At 44.8% G+C, this 18,880-nt stretch overlaps 1 protein-coding gene across 2 annotated transcripts in view; it reads left to right on the plus strand.

Moving 5' to 3' along the window:
- LOC126253071 (solute carrier family 22 member 7-like) overlaps positions 1–17,140 on the plus strand; it is a 561,992-nt gene extending 544,852 nt beyond the window's left edge. For both annotated transcript variants that reach the window (XM_049954162.1, XM_049954161.1), the window contains 3 exons: positions 4,161–4,375; positions 7,519–7,706; positions 16,784–17,140. In XM_049954162.1, the coding sequence (XP_049810119.1) occupies positions 4,161–4,375; positions 7,519–7,706; positions 16,784–16,984 (604 nt within the window). In that variant the 3' untranslated portion in view covers positions 16,985–17,140. The remainder of the gene's footprint in view (positions 1–4,160; positions 4,376–7,518; positions 7,707–16,783) is intronic.
- Positions 17,141–18,880: the final 1,740 nt, after the last annotated feature.

Consider the following 18,880-nt stretch of genomic DNA (forward strand, 5'->3'; position numbering starts at 1 on the left):
ATGCAACACGTCATTCTGTGTGCACTAGACTATACAGATAAGGCCGCTCCACGAAAGAGGTAAACGTGTGAACATAATTCTTGGGCTTTGTCGAGTGCGATATATCGATTGCGTCATCGCATTCGTTGCAAGTAAAGAGAAAACTTTAAACACAGAAGTCACAATGAAATGTGATAAACACTACACAAACATCTAACGCAATGTCAAATATACACTGACGGAAAAAAGTATCACAACACCAAGAAAGTGTTGTGAGACATAAACGAATCGCTTCAGAGTGGCCCTAGCAGTGCCAACTATGAGAATGCAAATCAGGTTTGTTTTAATTACACGATGTAACGGTCCTGAGCGCTAGTTATCTTTGAGATTGGACGTAGTGAGTTGTTGTTAGTCAAGAATGCCTTCAAGACGACAAAGACCGCATTGTCAACACCTCACTGAATTTGAAGCAAGTCGTGTACTATGGCTATGAGAAGCTGGATGTTCCTGGTAGGAATTCAGCCACTGTACGTTATTGCTGGCAGCGGTGATCATGCGATTGTACGGTCACACCATGATCTGATTCCGGATGGCCACTCAACACTACCGAGAGAGAAACCATCACGTTCAGCGTATGGCCCTGGCGAATTGTACTGCATCTGCAGCAGCAGTATGAGCAGTAGTTGGCTCCACAGTGACACAACGAACCTTACAAATCGGTTACTTCAAGGACAGTTCCGTGCCAGATGCCCTGTAGCGTGCATTCCACTGGCCCTAAACCACCGCCGTTTGCTACTTCGGCAACGGCCTTGCCGCAGTAGATACACCGGTTCCCGTGAGATCACCGAAGTTAAGCGCTGTCGGGCGTGGCCGGCACTTGGATGGGTGACCATCCAGCCGCCACGCGCTGTTGCCGTTTCTTGGGGTGCACTCAGCCTCGTGACGCAAATCTACTCGACCGAATAGTAGCGGCTCCGGTCAAAGAAAGCCATCATAACGACTGGGAGAGCGGTGTGCTGACCACATTCCCCTCCTATCCGCATCCTCAACTGAGGATGACACGGCGGTCGGATGGTCCCTATGGGCCACTTGTGGCCCGAAGACGGAGTGCTATTTGCTACTTCAGTGGTATCAAGCGAGAGCTCCTTGGACGACATGGTGAAGGTCTGTTATGTTTTCTGATGAAAGCTTGTTCTGCCTCGGTAACAGTGATGGCCGTGTGTTGGTCAGGAGGCCAGTTCAGGAACTGCAGCCAACCTGTCTGCGTTCTAGACACACGGGACCTACACCTGTATATATGACCTGGGGTGCGATTTCGTACGACCGAAGGAACAGTACCGAGGTTGCCCCCACGCACCCTAACCGAAAATTTTGTGGGTTAGTCTGGTGATTCGACCTGTTGGGCAGTCATTCATGAACCGGTTTGGCATCGATAGTTAGCTGGATGTGCTCCTGAGTTCACTGCACCAAATTCTGTCCAACTGGTGCATTAGACTGTCAAAATCCCGAACTGGTTACAGGGCCATGCTCAAATTGCTCTAAACGTTCTCAACTGTGGGGGAGACCAGGTGACCTTGCTGGCACTTGTCAACCACGAAGAGAAGCAATAAAAACTCTCGCCTTGTGTGGGTGTGCATTGTCTGGCTGAAGTGGAAGCTCAGTATGGCTTGCCATGAAGGACAACAAAATGGGAGGTACAATATCGTCGACGTAACTCTGTGCTATAAGGGTGCCATGGACGACAACCAAAGGGCTCCTCCTATGAAAAGAAATGGCAGTCCACACCATCACTCCTGTTGTCGGGCCATATGATGGGCGACAATCAGGTTGGTGGTATCCATGTGGTCTCTGGGGTGCCTCCATACACATCTTCACTGGTCATCTGGGCTCAGTTCAAAGTGAAGGTGATCACTGAAGGCAGTTCTAGTTCAGTCAATAAGATTCTAGGCCGAAGCCGTGACTGGAGACATCTTGGACACTGCTGGGATACCAACCTGATTGTTACCCCATACAGTCAGACAACCAGGAGTGATGGTCCGGGGTGCCGTTTGATTTCATAGCAGGACCCCTTTCCTTTCAACCCTGGCACCATTACAGCACAGTGGAACGAAAGTCTACTCCGTTTTGTGGCCCTTGAGAGCAATCCATTCTGGGCTTAGATTCTAGCAAGGTAATGCCCACCTCCACAAGGCGAAAACTTCTGCTGCTTATTTTCGTTCTTGCCGAACAGCTTAGCCAGCAAGGTAGCCTGATGCTGAGGTACTACTGCAATACAGTTGAAGAGCCACTGTAATGCTGGTCAAGTGTAGAGGGAATACCAAGTTGGCTGTGTCAACGGTTGGAATTTGGACTGAGGAGGGAGGCGTCTAGAGTAGCACGAGCAGTTGTGCAAAGCCATTGTGCCACGGTGGCATAGCGGTTAGCGCATATTCTTAGTGAGGAGGAGAACTGGGTTCGAATCTGGGCCTTAGTTCAGATTTTCATTCATCACTTCAGTCTGCAAATATATACATTTTTTATTGTTGTTTGTTTCCAGTCGTGCGTCCTGGAAACTTCAAGTCATTGATGACGGGCAAAGTAGATACTCCATTGGGGCATACCCTGTTTAGTCAGGCTCTGGTTATTGACCATACACTCCACTGACACTACTGCTCGTATTCACCAGTCAAAGCTTGGGTGGTCTGATAGTGGTACCTGTATGTACTTCTAGTGGTGTCACGTTCCAGCGTTCAGAGGGAAGAAGTCCTCTGTTGACCGCTCACTGGACGTGGTGACGGCTGAATCCTCACAGCAGCAAAGTGCTGAGTTACATGAGCATCCAGGTGATTAGGCGATTGGCGGGGATTTGGAGCCCATTGGCTCGGCGCCGAGTCTGGCGGGCGCGGACCACAGACGGAACACTCGACTCAGCGAGGACGGATTAGGGAACGCCCAGCTCCTTCCAGGAATAAATACTGGACTCGATCGATCCAAGGACCAGTCTCAGGTAGCACCTGAAGAAGACAGCGAGGCACGCTGTTGAAATCTCGTGCGAGAACGACGCGAACATCTGGCTGGATTCCCGAATATCAAAAGATGTCACAAAGACATTGTCTTCTAATTTACGAGAAAGTGAGATGACCAATGAAGCGCTGTCAGCGTCAAAGCTAGGTGCCTCAGAAAGGATGGTTTCCTCCTTCCCTCCGTTAACTGTCCCAATTCCATCTGCACCTGAGCTACTTCATCTCTCAACTGCTGAATCGCACTCTGAGCTGAACCGTCTTGAGCTATATTGAATGTTTAATAATAAATACTAGTATACCAATTACACAAAAATAAAATGAAAAGGAAATAGAAACGTTAGGGAAACGACCACACAGGCCCAAAACAGCTATAAATTCGGAATTTACCTGCATTTCTGTGTCAGATTGCACCAACATGGATCCAGGTGCTGCCTTCCTGTTGTCATCCATCCTCATCCTCAGCACTGCTTCTGACACCAGTCGTTACGGTCCGAAGGGTGGCTGGCTTATGCACCATCGGTTACAATTTTATTTCGAAGATGGCTAGTTGTGGACAGGGACTCTCTGCTATAGAATGATGCGATGTACAGCAGAAGAAGGTCCAGCTGCGGTTACAACTTATTTATTGCTGTTCGTTTGCAATCAGGGGTCTATGAAACTGCGAGCGACAATGGCAGGCGACGTGATTACCACATCACAGTGTCTCCGGTGCGTCAGCCTCTGGCTGCTGAACATGCACCCTGCTGCCACTCGTGCTGTGTTGACAGGAGGTTCTTACGCCATGACTGCAGTATGGACAGCCCAACGGTGGTAGCTGTGTGTAACATCTGGCTGCAATGTGTTGTAGTGATCCGAACTGAAGAGGTCCTCCATTGACACCTCAGGTGGATGGGAGGGAGATGGATGGCTGGTCCATCGTGTTGTGCTCCGAAGATGGTGGCAAAGTGTGGAGTTGTCCAAGCTTCCGGGAGACCGGGTGTGTGCAGGGATTCGTGAGCCTTCAGCGGTAAATACAGCTGCGTCACAGATGGGCCCAGATGTTCGATAATGACGATCTGATTCAGTCTGGTTTAAATGCTGCTGCTGCTAATTGCTGACTTTGGTGTAGGAGCTGAGTTTGTGTCTGTTCTAAAGTACGTCCTTTCTGAGAGGATACAGAAGCGTCCCATATGTTGACAGGTCCCTGTGCTGGATGACGACATTAGCACTGGTACTGAGCGTGGGCGTCATCAGCGTGAACCCGCTGGTGGCGGTGTCTGCTCAGGCCGTGGCGCAGGCGGCGTCTGTGCTGCTGCAGCACTACTGTGGGACCCAGTTCGGGCGCCGGTGGTCCAGCGTCGCGTGTCTGGCGCTGGTCGGCCTCCTGGGTGCAATCTCTGTCGTACTGCTCACAGGTAAACAGCACAGCCCGTGAGAGCGCTCACACACCTCTCACACTTGCCTGCTGGCGCCCTCCTCCACCTGCTGTGGATTGGAGATTTCAAACATCTGTATTGCGTCTAAAACTACTGTGTCAATCGAGTCAGACCATTTGACAACAGTCGATCTCCAATGCCCGACAAAGAAAGTGATGCACTCAGAAGTGGAGGAGGAAACACAATGAAAATTCATGGGTTGAGAGGGTATGTGATGTTGTTTCAGCAATTACAGAACCCAGTCAAATTTACAAAGAAGTTGGCCATATGAACCCACTTATTGGGATGATGTTGTACCTCTTCTCTCCAGGGTGCATGCAGTGATTTTTTTGGGAAGGGTTTTATATATCCGTTGTATCCTCTCCTGTGGCTAGCTGGCCCACCAGTGTTGTTACCTTGTTCTTGATATCCCGGATATTGCCAACGGAATCGAATTTATGATCGAGTTGCTCCCACACATGTTACATCTGGGACAGATCTGACGATCTAGCTGGTCACAGGAGCACCTCAGCATCATTTGGAGAGTTCATATAGACATGTGCCACATGTGCAAGAGCATTGTACTGTTGAAAAAAAGCATCATTATACTGTCAGATGAAAGATAACATTTGGGTTTACAGGGCATATGCCAGTGCTCCCTCAATCTCTGCCAGTCGTGACCTGAGGTTATACCGAAAGGTTCCCCAGACTATGACGCCAGGAGCAACACCGTTGTGCCTTTCCGAAACATGGAAAGAATGGAACCTCCTCCCAAGTCGCTTCAAACCCGTCGTCGACGGTTATTGAAGGCAGTGCAGTACCACGATTCACTACTGTAAAAAATGCGAGAATATTCGTCAGCAATACATGTTTCCCAATCATGACGCTACTACTAATGCAGCTGGGTGTGTTGTGATGGGATCATAATTCCATAGACCACCTACTGCTATCCTCTGACGAATGGTGTAGAATGACACAGAATGTTGCATGAAGTCTATCACTTGTTGGATGGCAATCGCCGATGCGAAGGGGTTACGATGTACTTGGTGCGGAATATGGTCACCCTCCTTTTCACACGGCAGATTCGGTCGGTCGGCCTGAACTTCAAAGGCGGATGTCCCACCAATCTTGATACAGCACAATTCGACGAGCTGGTCAAATGGAGACCCACAGTGAGGTGTCTCATGTGATAACGCAGTCTCATACAAATATGCAGCGTCTCCATGTTATTCACAGTGGTCACTCAACATCTGACGTACTTGAGTCCCCTCATATAGCACAGCACACCTGATAACAACACTAAACGTAAACAATACTAATGCAGAACTATGACCATTCTACCAATCACAGAAAATTGCAACACTAACCATTTGCCTACAGGCCAATGGTGAGCATGTGCACAAAGTTGTATTCACATCTAAACATGTCCCCTTGTTGCTTCATTTTTTGTCAGGCAGTATATGCTGAGAGGTACTAACTGTCATAAAAATTCCTGATCCAGGATAAAATCGTTTGTTTCCACTATAACCATGTCGTTTCGGCCACTTCTGAACAATTTTTGTATTGTCTTTCTTGTGATACTTGTGATACATAAAACAGTAACTGTCGCTGACATCCCCTAGTGTCATCTCACAAAGACTTGTTTAGCCATTGTTACACTGTTGGTTTGGTAACCATTTTTTAAATTTTAAAGCTTGGGCAAGAATCCTACATCCTGCGAAGGGCTAGCTTACATTAGCATTGCCCTACTGGCCAAAGTGGAATCACAGGAAGATCTCCGGATCTAGTTCGTTATGCCAGCTAGTCATAGACTGAGTTCCCCTTAGTCATGCATAAATCTGTTTGCGTGCACTTACAGGCAAACGGCATAATGTGACATGCAGAGAGTAACGAAGTGGCGTCAACAAAATTCTTCCGCCGTCTACCGGATACCCTGATAAGGAATTCTAGTTTTCTAGTAGACGCAATGTGAGACGCTCCAACAGCACGTTGGAGAAAAATGGTTCAAATGGCTCTGAGCACTATGGGACTCAACTGCTGAGGCCATTAGTCCCCTAGAACTTAGAACTAGTTAAACCTAACTAACCTAAGGACATCACAAACATCCATGCCCGAGGCAGGATTCGAACCTGCGACCGTAGCGGTCTTGCGGTTCCAGACTGCAGCGCCTTTAACCGCACGGCCACTTCGGCCGGCCACGTTGGAGACGAAAGCGAAAAGGAAGATTGAGAAATGAGAGGAGAAAAGAAAGGGACAGATGCTCTTGGCAGACTGGCAGGGAGTGGCACGCAGAAATCATGAACTGAGCCAATCGTGACGATATTAACAGAAAGACTGGTCCTGCAAGAGTAGTGGAAGGGGACCTGAAATTTTTATACGGGCACAGAAAATGAATTTCGAGATCCAGAATGAGATTTTCTCTCTGCAACGGAGTGTGCGCTGATATGAAACTTCCTGGCAGATTAAAACTGTGTGTCGGACCGAGACTTGAACTGGGGACCTTTGCCTAGGTGACGAGATACTTGCGGATAAATTTCGAAATGTTCCACGATAAGTCGAGGACTGGAGGAGACTCATTTGATGCCAAGGGAGACGCCTCGGAACCGTCTTCATAGCATAATTGGCAGATTCTAGATGCTGCATTGAAGGCAGCCACGTGAATCATTCAACTACGTAGCATGGACTGTGCGGCTGGTCCCGGCGGAGGTTCGATTCCTCCCTCGGGCATGGGTGTGTGTGTGTTTGTCCTTAGGATAATTTAGCGTAAGTAGTGTATAAGCTTAGGGACTGATGACATCAGCAGTAACATCCCATAAAATTTCACACACATTCAACTACGTAGGTGGGCTTCAGAATATGCAGAAAACGGAATTCTGTAACTTTCACCGATTCCGTCGCTTTCAGCATTAAGGAGGCTTATTCACAACGGCAACAGGGCTGATGGTACAGCACCACCCTAATGATTGTGGTAATGCTTAGTTCCTGACAACGTGAAATCCATAAGACTTATTTGTACATTAACAGGACAGTTCATTAGAAAGCACTGGAAAAATCATTTCGATTTCCTTTACTCTTGTGTGGTTACAAATATGTTTCTAACAAGTCTGTTTCAGCCATACAGCCCATGTGTTTTGACTTTGCAGTTGGTGTTCCGAGTGTCGCCATGGCAGTGGTAGTGATGGCCATGCAGTTCTGGTCGTCGGCTGGTTCAGCTGTCATCAACCTTCAGAGCATCGAGGTGCACCCCACGTGTCTGCGACAGATCACCGCCAGCGTAGAGTGCACGGTTGCTGGTGTTTGCATGTCTCTTGTTCCGTACATCGTCTTTCAGGTACTCCGTAACAATGTGTTCAGCTTCTACTGAAAATTATATTGAACCCGTGAAATCAAGTGTGGCCTGTAACTAAATACTAGTTCAAGCGCCAAAAATCTGGTTTAGAGATAATAGCAAAATGTTTATAACAGCAATTTAATCTTGCAGCTCTTCCATCGGTCCGTCTTTCCATACAAAAACAACAATATGGGAAATTTGGCTCTGCCTTGATGCAAAAACCTTTTATTATTTATTTATTTATTCCTATACTAGTTTTGACAACAAATATCGCCATCTATAGTGGCATCCTTAATTCTGAAATATGCAGCAATAGCAGAGGTACAAAACGTTGTAAAAGATTACTTCATGTTCACTGTTTGTTTTTTAAATATACTTTTGTATATGCTATCTCCGCACGTTTTAGAATTAAAGAACCCACTGAAGATGGAAATACTTGTGGCTGAAATTAGTTTTGGAAGGCGGTCCGACAATTAGCATATTGTTGTGGTTATGTATAGCAGTTGTACAAAAGCAATATAAAAGTTGGAGATCACGGTACAACATAAAAACAGTACAGGTTTCTTTTCATATACGTGTTGTTATTCTACGGTAAGAACAAAATGATATAAAATTTGAAGATAATAAAATATTCTGTATGCAACGGCTTTAACTTGAATAAGGATACAAGTGCCCTCATAGCAATTAGCACTCAGTTCAGAATGTTCTCGTGAAACCACTTATTCTCCTCTTTAACAAATGCAATCATTTTAGCTAAATCCCTTCTCTTTCCTTCAGAAAACCTAGGTTCACAGGGTAGTGTTTCCAGCTGCACCTTCTGATGATCGGAAGGCTTCACATTCCTCTTCATGGTGTAATTGTCCTTGAACTCTTCAGTTGCATTGAGAGTTGATGAATACAGAGTCCCTAGGCGTTCAGTAGCCAGTCTGATCCACTGTGCTATTGAAATATGCACACTGGTGAACTTTTATATTTTTCGGCAGCTGACTTAAAGTCGTAAACATAGGTTTGTTGTGTCGTGCGCGTAGGTTGAGTGAGAGGGGAACTAAATCTTTCGTAGCTTCACGCACCGTTAGCCTCTTTCATTTCTCAAAATCACGATCGCAGAACATAAAAGTGTACTATTTCCGTAAGCTAACCCTTTGCTGTTAGGTAAAACCACAGAAACATCGCCTTATTTTTGTTCTCCCCACAGCAGCAGTCAGTTCATGTTATTAATTTCTTTTTAGAAGTAAATTTCGATGTAAAAGTTTGGTGCACACAGGAAGCAGTTGCATTCCCATCCCTGCCACGTACGGCCACATGCCAGTGAAACATGTAACCGGTTTGATTATCACCAACACGAATGCAAAAGTTGTAACTTGAGAGCTCCAATAAGTAGTACATTTAACAGTGCCTGAATGAAGGAAGAGTACATTCGTTCCCTTCGCTGCGTAGTTTCTTTCTTTCACTTTGAGCTCTACCTTCACCTCTCTACCTCCATTTTGGTGGAATTTTCCTTTACATTTTGTAATATTCTGTGCTATTTCTGTAATAATTACTTCAGCGTTACACTATTGTTGCAACGCTCAGCAATTCACAACAGTGTACGCTAAGGCATTACCAGAGGCTTGGCACATGACTCATTATTTGAACGTCGACAGTGTTAGACACGAATGTCGTTTTGTGGCAGCTGTAGGCATTGTTTCCCGCTGTTCTCGTGCTTGTGTCAGAATGTGTGTCACTGGCCTTGGCGATCACAGTGGAATTTCGCCTACAACTCAAATTTTCATTTTTTGGCGCTTCACCCGTTATTTACTTACATGCCCCAATTTCGAGTACGTGCTGAACCATCCAGTCACTGATGGTGATATTTTGAGTGTTTGCTTCATTACAGTGAATCTCATGATTTTAAAACAATTCTAATCATGTGTTTATCACCTCCTAATTCTGCTTCTGTCAACTTTAGCACAACTTGATCTTCAGTGACTCAAACGACTCTTTTTATACTTGATGCCGTTTTATCAAAGTAAACAGAAATTAAACAACTGTGTGCTCTGCAGTAACTCGTTGCAGTGTCTCACTGGCCCGATGACAAATGTGCTTTATTCTTAATCTCTCTCTCTCTCTCTCTCTCTCTCTCTCTCTCTCTCTCACACACACACACACACACACACACATATATATATATATATATATATATATATATATATATATATATTCACACAAAATACTGCGATAAATTCTCTTTGCTTTATTGAACTGCTAAATATCTGCACTGATAGACAACTTTACTATCAGAGCACTCTCTCAGTTCTTTACGTACTGACGCATCTAGCATTTGTACTCAAACACTCACTCAGTGATACTACACAGAGGCGCACAAATACTGCGTAGTGAAGTACAATAGTACTAATTTCTTGAGTAAATGTTGGAGTTAGTATTGAATACTGGACAATGTCTGTTTAAAAACTAGTAAAACTATCAATTCCCTAACGTGACGTTACAAGAGCTCCATCTGTAATGACCCTGCTAAAACTTTACAAAACAACTTGAGGGTAAATAATTGTAATCGCACTAAAACTGTATGGAAAATAACTAAAAGAAAAGCCACTATTGCTGTGTACTCAATAACAAATGTGCTGAGCACTGACAGCGTGAACATATTCCTATAGTGTATGAAATATAAAAGAGTTTAGATTTAATATGTAATTTCTGATTGTTCAGTACTCTTCTAATACGTTGTAAATCATAAACTGCACTCAAATACTAAATGGTGCATATTATTACGTTCTCGTACACACGCCATGCTGTAGATGTTTTCAGCGCGGAGTCAAAAATGTGATTCGACGCTTTTTCTACCAGAGATAGTCGTAAATGCTGACAGTGGAAGATGGTTGCTGTGATTTTCGACTGTCAAGGTGTCGCTAGACTAGGCTGCTAACAATACGGCGCCAGTTGTCGATTCATCCCTTGTGAATTACGTAAAAAATATTTTTCTGTATCCTACTGCTCTAAAAATCGATTTGATTACATGAAATGCCACAAACACTTTATAGAAAACTGCAGCTGCGACTTAAATGTCATCTGTGAGTAAAACAATCATCGTATATGTGTAAGAGAAGTCAGAGCTCGCAGAGAAAGATTTAAGTGTTCATTTTTCCTGCATGCTGTTCGAGAGTGGAACGGTAAACAAGTAGCTTGAAGGTGATTCAAAAAAATGGCTCTGAGCACTATGGGGCTTAATATTTGAGGTCATCAGTCCCCTAGAACTTAGAACTACTTAAACCTAACTAACCTAAGGACATCACACACATCCATGCCCGAGGCAGGATTCGAACCTGCGACCGTAGCAGTCTCGCGGTTCCAGACTGAAGTGCCTGGAACTGCTCGGCCACACAGGCCGGCTGTAAACTTAAAAACGCCACTGTTCTCATTCATACTACCGCAGCCATTCACTGTTTTTATTTTGTTGTGGTGATACATGGATACACCAGCAATTCAGAATGCAATCGTACAAAATTAGTTAGTAATCTTGTGGAACAGGAGCGTATATTTCTTTTCTTCAAAGTGGGACTATGGCGCACTGTGAACTTTTAGACACGGTTTTGACGCTTTGCGTTGTATCTCAGCTATTTGTAGTATGTTGCAGTCATTTTGTTTCAGTGTATGTACTGTATGTGTCATCTACTTTGCTTTTAATTGTGTCTTGTCTGTAACTTCTGCGTCACTTCTTGTCCGATGTTGCGCCGCTGCTAACAGCATTGTGCAAGCTTTTGTGGAGCATATTTGTTTATAGGGATGTGTAAGACATTTTAGAATAGTTTTTATTCCATGGGCTTAGGCTTAAATCTGTGCATTATTTGAAAGAGACCTGACTATAGTTGTGGCGCGTGATGCATTTGAGTCGGAAGCTTGCGGAAACAGCAATTGATTTGAATGTTTACGAGAAGCGAAGCTCGTGTGTGTGAGATAAAGGTTGCACACCGTTGTCGTCCAAAATGGAACACGAGCCAGTCATTGAGGCAGAACAAGGTAGGAGGGTGGATGAAGTTCATTTAAATCACTCTCTAAACAGGGCTCAAATGTAAAATGCAGAACACTCTCCGGATGAGAGTTCAGTTCATTCAGGAAATGAAAGTGAAAACGATGCTGAGGTGGCAGGTAATACATGTTGTTTAAAACCGAAAAGTCAGGGAAAGTAACAGTCCGATTTCGCAGGCAATGCGCCATAGAGCAGTCGAGTCGCAGGCGTCTACTTCTGGGACGTTACTGGAAGGGCACAATTAGAATCGATCATTCATTTTACGCAAGAGGCAGAGAAAAGATGACAGAAAAGGGAAGAAAAGAGAGGTCCTGCAATGATACTTTAACATTATACTCCTGAGAGCACAAGTTTAATGGATTCCTTAATAACATGAAGCGGAGCCGGCCGCTCTGGCCGAACGGTTCTAGGCTTTTCAGTCCGGAACCGTGCAGCTGCTGCGGTCGCAGGTTCGAATCCTGCCTCAGGCATGGGTGTGTGTGATGTCCTTAGGTTAGTTAGGTTTAAGTAGTTCTAAGTCTAGGGGACTGATGACCTCAGATGTTAAGTCTCATAGTGGTCAGAGCCATTTGAACCATAAAGCGGACAACTACATTCAAGACGTGATTTTACGCAAGAAAGTTAGGAATAATAAAGGATCTTTAAACATTTCCCTAACATACTCAAGATAAACAAATAAGCAAATAAGTGAATAATGTATCTGAAACGTCAACTTAAATTAAAACAACAAAATATTTTTGTTCATGATACCAGAGGAAAGCTTAATCGAAAGCGTCCTTACCTTACGAAGCCCTGTGAAGCAGTAACTTGCAGGTCCTCTGCCTGAGAGCATCCAGTCTGTGTGCGGCGGAGAGAGTTGGTCCCTGTGACCATTCATCTGAGCCACGTAAAAATAGACGTTCACCCCAGGTGACTGATCACCCTCTCTTGTTTCAGCACTGCCCATCTACAAGTTAAGTTGGGACTACCATTCCATCACTCTGTAAGAGTTCTGGCAATAGGGGGGACAAATTCACAACAGTCGAATTTAATCACTCAACTGGTAAAGTGAGAAACTAAACGGACTCTGCAAGGGGAAAAAAATAAAAGCAGAAGGTATTTTCTGCTCTGGGTGCTAAGTGTTCCTCTGGCAGCGTGAAACAACAGTAAGACTAGACACTACCCACATGTTAAGGTGCCAGGTGCACTTAATACTAACGTAACGGATTCTGTTACTCCTATTGAGATGTTTCATACAATTACTGACCGAATTTAAAAGAAAATGCTGTCATAATCTGCTAGTTATGGTGTACAATATCATGTGTTAATTCCTGCTTACTCGTCAAATATGGGGTGCTAGGAAAACTGCTTTCTCGGTACGCTGGACAACGATTCAAGCAAATCGTATTAATGAATTATATTACAGAAGGAAATGATTACAGTACTTTGTGTCATCAGATGTGTCGCAAGCAAAGGGCGACAGACAAAATAAACAATGTCCTTCAGTATATACGGGGTGTTCGAAAAGTCTCTCCGCAGTGCCGTTTGATTGTTTCTGCGCACGTGCCGTATGCCGCAGTAAATATACCGAAATGAAACTCAGTGAAATACAAGTTATTAATTTAGTGAATATTCATTTTTACTTACAAATTTTCACATTAAATGTTGAAAGTGTGTCGTCGTCGTCGTCGTCGTCGTCGTCGTCCCCCCCGGAGAATACACAATTCAATGGGGGTCTAATCATGTTTTCAAACAGAAGCTGTAACATTTCTTCTGTAACAGAGGCAATGAAAGTGGATATTGCAGTTTTCAGTTCATCGATGGACTTTGGACGGTTTTTATGGACAGTTGCTTTCGCTGCACCCCAGAAAAAAAGTCAGGTCGTGTTAAAAAAAATGTTCAAATTTGTGTGAAATCTTAGCGGACTTAACTGCTAAGGTAATCAGTCCCAAAGCTTACACATTACTTAACGTAAAGTATCCTAAGGACAAACACACACACCCATGCCCGAGGGAGGACTCGAACCTCCGCCGGGACCAGCCGCACAGGTCGTGTTAGGTCAAGCGGTCGTGGAGGCCAAAGTCCCTGTGAAATTATGCGATCACCAAAAACGTCAGCAAGCAGTGACATTGAAACGCGACATAAACTTAAAACTTAAACGTTCACGTCAACACGTAACGACACACACCAAGGATACTGCTGACGCTGGCTGACATAAGCGAAACAGTGGAATGTTGGGAGAGTCCACTAGAAGAGAAGTAACCGAGGCAGGCGAACAGTCATACAGCACGCGCGGCTAACAATCATACGGTACGACAGAGAGACATTTTGAACACTCCGTACAATTCATAAGTCGCTGGTATTGAAGTGCCTTATCTTGATGTTGCTGTAGAAGTGGGCCGCGGCTTAGCGTGGCGCTTATGTTCTCTTCATATAGAGGCCGCTGCTGTCGCGTTGTCGTCTTGGAGAGGAGTCGGTCAGCGTGCGATTGGCTGACGTCTTCTCCACAGCCCTCTCTGCTCTCGTTTCGGAGTGGCGTGTGAACGCTTGCCTTTACTCCGTAACATTATGTTAAAGTTCGACACAATAAGAGAAGTATTACTGTTAGAAGCTGTGTACCTATCTTGAGGCAGCACAACACATGGCGTGCAAATTACCTAGGATATATCCACCCAGTATTTGAGAATGAGGGTACCTAGGCACTTCCAGTCTACTTTACACATATTTTCAAACCTACTAGAAACTTTTAATAGCTCACATGCCCCAGAAAATAATGAACTGAAACAAGAGGTAGCGCTTTGTGTGTCGTGGCATGCCAGCCTCTCGCCAACCCACCACCACATGTTTCCAGTTCATTCTGGAGAAGTGCTGGACATGGTTGCTGTCGACCACCTCCTGTGTGAGCCTAGTTCAGGACAGCACAGACAGTAAGCTATCTTGTGTTACCTTGTCGACAGATAATTCCACGGAGACCTCTGACAGGGCACTCCCACCAACCTAACATACGACCTAATTATGCCCCTGCTGTCTGTAGTACCCGCTAAGTTAACCAGGGGTGATCAAGTTGTGGACCCCACGACAGTCCACAAAATAACACCTCTCACGACATTGGTGAAATCAGTCTAGCAATGTTCATTTTCCTCGGAACCTCAACACATGGATGTGTCCATCAAGCTATTCACAGAACTGGGACTTGTCTGAGAAAACGACATTAAACCGCTTCTGCGTCCAATGTCATCACTGAGTGCATCTCTGCTGGCACGTCTGTGCTGATGCTTCAAGGGAAGCAGCTACGATGGTCGCAGTGCTGAGAATATGTGGCACTTCAGATGTCACTGCACTGTCCACGTGGATACCTGACTAGTCCCAAACAAAGTTCCTGACTTGAGATATATGATGTGGCTGTACGATGCTGCACATCTGAGTGAACAATACTTCTGTCCTCTCAGGCGCTAGTCGCGTGGGCTATTGAGATCCTGCACAGCGTTGTGCATGGTCCTGCTGAACACATGAATGAGATATTCGCGTGACAATTGTAAGAACCCGACCAATGCGAGCAGAAACATAGTTGTTCCGCTGCTGTCACACATAGACAGGTGCAGGTGGACAACCTCTTTACACGAACACATAAAACGATCTTCTTAGAAAACAATAAGCACTGACATACTGTGTCTTAATAAGAAATCCGTTGGGTAATCTTTCACTATATACAGAATATAGATAGCACTACTCATATACGCTGTTTTGCAATGAAATGCTAATCATTTGCATATCCAAGAATGTAGGACACTTCTTGACCGATTGATGTTTGTTGCAAGGGTCCTCCAAGGTTTTGCAGTTTTACTGAATAGCAGTGTATTTTAGAATGCTCCTTTAAAAAACTTAACGAAAAAGTATTTTTCTGTTTAAAGCTTTCTAATTCTTGTCTATGCTTTTCAGTGACTGAACAGGGCGCTTTGATCGCCTTTCTGATGTAATCATTTCCCAGGTTGAATATCATCGTACGGCACAGGACTTTTAGAAGTTTTTTTCCCTTCATACAAAAACATTTTACTACTATCACTGAGAAGAGAATGTAGCTACCTTCCCCGAAGGGGTGGTACACTTATCTAAGAGAGAGGGGTCATCGATGTTATCAATGTTTTGATCCGTTTTTCACTGGAACTTTACACACTCAATGAAGGATATATCGTATGCTGTCTGGTCTGAACCACGAAAATATCTCGGTCTACTGTTTACTCTCTTTTTTTGTATGTTAAGCTTACGCGTGCACACAAGCTTTCATTGTTCAGAACAGATGTATTTGGCGGAAATGCAGCTAATGCTACTTCCTCAGGATTGAAATACCGTATTGTAACAAGCTGGTTTGTTATGTGGAGAGTGCAGAATTTTTGTGCTGCTAGTCTACTGTGAAACTGGAAATCGTTAGTGTTTCTCACACTTCTAACACCCTTACCTTTTTTCAATCACGTGAACATTGATATCCATCCGTTTATGAATGTGCTGAAACTAGCTCGAACTACGTAGAAATAGCCAGTAAGAAGACTTTAATCAATAACTTATGTGTGTCAATATAGAAACTTCCTGGTAGATTAAAAGTTTGAGCCATGTTGGGACTCCAGTGTGGGACCTCTGTGTTTTGCAGGTAAGTGCTCTACCAACTCAGCTACCAGAACACGACTCACGGTCCGTACTCTCGGGTTTGCTTCCGTCAGTACCTCGTCTCGGCTAGCTCAGCTGTTAGAGCACTCGCTCGCAAAACGCGAGGCTGCCAAATTCGAGTCTTGGTCAGGCACAGAGTTCTAGTCTGCCATGAAGTTTTATAACAGCTCCCATACCGCTGCAGGGTGAAAATTTCTTTCTGGGTGTGTCAGCAGCGTTGACAGATACATGGTACAGTGAAGTGGTTTCAAAATGCCAGGTGTGAATAGCAACCTAAACGATAATTTTTGTCCTAACACATCACGTGTCGTATAATCTCATTTTCATCTCCAAATGTTGTTCTTCGTTATTTATTTCTGTATTTTCCATGCTCCACCGTCCTATGTCTCATATCGTGTACCATCTGTTACAGGGAGGCTCGGTGGACCGTAGGCTGCCGTTCGCCATCTTGTCAGCGATTCACCTGCTGGTAGCGCTGTCGGTGTCGTTCCTGCCGGAAACTGCGCTGCAGAGGCTGCCGGAGTCTCTGCAGGACGCCGCCGAGTTTGGCAGAGGGCGCCCCTACTGGAGCTGGAGACTCATCGCCCCGCCGTCATACGTTCAGGGACAATAGGCGCCCTCAGTTACGGTCCAGTCTCCCATTTTGTCTTACATACTTCAAACTGAAGAACAACTTGTCTACTGAAGAGGGAAAAAAAGCTTAACTCTAGTATTGTACATATTGTAAATTGTCACACGAAGTACGCACCAGGGTCGCAACAACCCTCAATGATTTGCAGGTGAAATGCTTGAAAATATAATATTTTGTAATGAAATTGTGCTCTGACTTACTAAACTCATTTTATTTTACCTCTCTCATGTACTTTTTCAGTCGGTATTATTATTAACAAATCTGAAATTCGAGACTAAGTAAATACAGTCATGGAAACTTTTCAGGGAAGAAGCCTGAAAGTGATCCGGATCTAAGGAATTTACACTACTGGCCATTAAAATTGCTAAACCAAGAAGAAATGCAAATGATAATCGGGTATTCATTGGACAAATATATTATACTAGAACTGACATATCATTACATTTTCACGCAATTTGGGTGCATAGATCCTGAGAACTCAGTACCCAGAACACCCACCTCTGACCGTAATAACGGCCTTGATATACCTGGGCATTGAGTCAAACAGAACTTGGATGGCGTGTACAGGAACAGCTGCCCATGCAGTTTCAACACGATACCACAGTTCATCATGAGTAGTGACTGGCGTGTTGTGACGAGCCAGTTGCTCCGCCACCATTGACAAGACGTTTTCAGTTGGTGAGAGATCTGGAGAATGTGCTGGCCAGAGCAGCAGTCTAGAATTTTCTGTAGCCAGAAAGGCCCGTCCGGACCTGCAACATGCGGTCGTGCATTATCCTGCTGAAATGTAGGGTTTCGCAGGGATCGAATGAAGGGTAGAGCCACGGATCGTAACACATCTGAAATGCAACGTCCACTGTTCAAAGTGCCGTCAATGCGAACAAGAGGTGACAGAAACGTAACCAATGGCACTCCAACCATCACCTCGGGTGATACGCCAGTATGGCGATGATGAATACACGCTTCCAATGTGCGTTCACCACGATATCGCCAAACACGGATGCGACCATCATGATGCTGTAAACAGAACCTGGATTCATCTGAAAAATGACGTTTTGCCATTCTTGCACCGAGGTTCGTCGTTGAGTACACCATCGCAGGCACTCCTGTCTGTGGTGCAGCGTCAAGGGTAACCGCAGCCATGGTGTCCGAGCTGATAGTCCATGCTGCTGCAAACGAACTGTTCTTGCAGATGGTTGATATCTTGCAAACGTCCCCATCTGTTGACTCGGGGATCGAGACGTGGCTGCACGATCCATTGCAGCCATGCGTATAAGATGCCTGTCATCTCGACTGCTAGTGATACGAGGGCGTTGGGATTTAGCTCGGCGTTCCGTATTACCCACGTGAACCCACCGATTCTAATAACAGTCATTGGATCTCGACCAACGCGAGCAGCAATGTCGCGATACGATAAACCGAAATCGCGATAGGCTACAATTCGACCTTTATCAAAGTCGGAAACGTGGTGGTACGTATTTCTCCTCCTCACACGAGGCATCACAACAACGTTGCACCAGGAAACGCCGGGCAACTTCTATTTATGAATGAGAAATCTGCCGGAAACTTTCCTCATGACAGCACGTTGTAGGTGTCGCCACCGTCGTCAACCTTGTGTGAATGCCCTCAAAAACTAATCATTTGCATATCACAGCATCTTCTTCCTGTCGGTTAAATTTCGTGTCTGTAGCACGTCATCGTCATGGCGTAGCAATTTTAATGGCCAGTAGTGTATGTGCAGTTTAATTAGATGTAGACGATATTCCTTTAGCGAATTGCACATATTATACGAAACATTGAGGTATTCTCAGTTATTCATAAATGCGTTCATTCATTATTTCCACATTTTTGGCATATGGACTACAGTGTTATCGGCAA

The sequence above is a fragment of the Schistocerca nitens genome, chromosome 4, assembly GCF_023898315.1.
Source record: "Schistocerca nitens isolate TAMUIC-IGC-003100 chromosome 4, iqSchNite1.1, whole genome shotgun sequence".
In the NCBI taxonomy this organism is placed as follows: Eukaryota; Metazoa; Arthropoda; class Insecta; order Orthoptera; family Acrididae; genus Schistocerca; species Schistocerca nitens.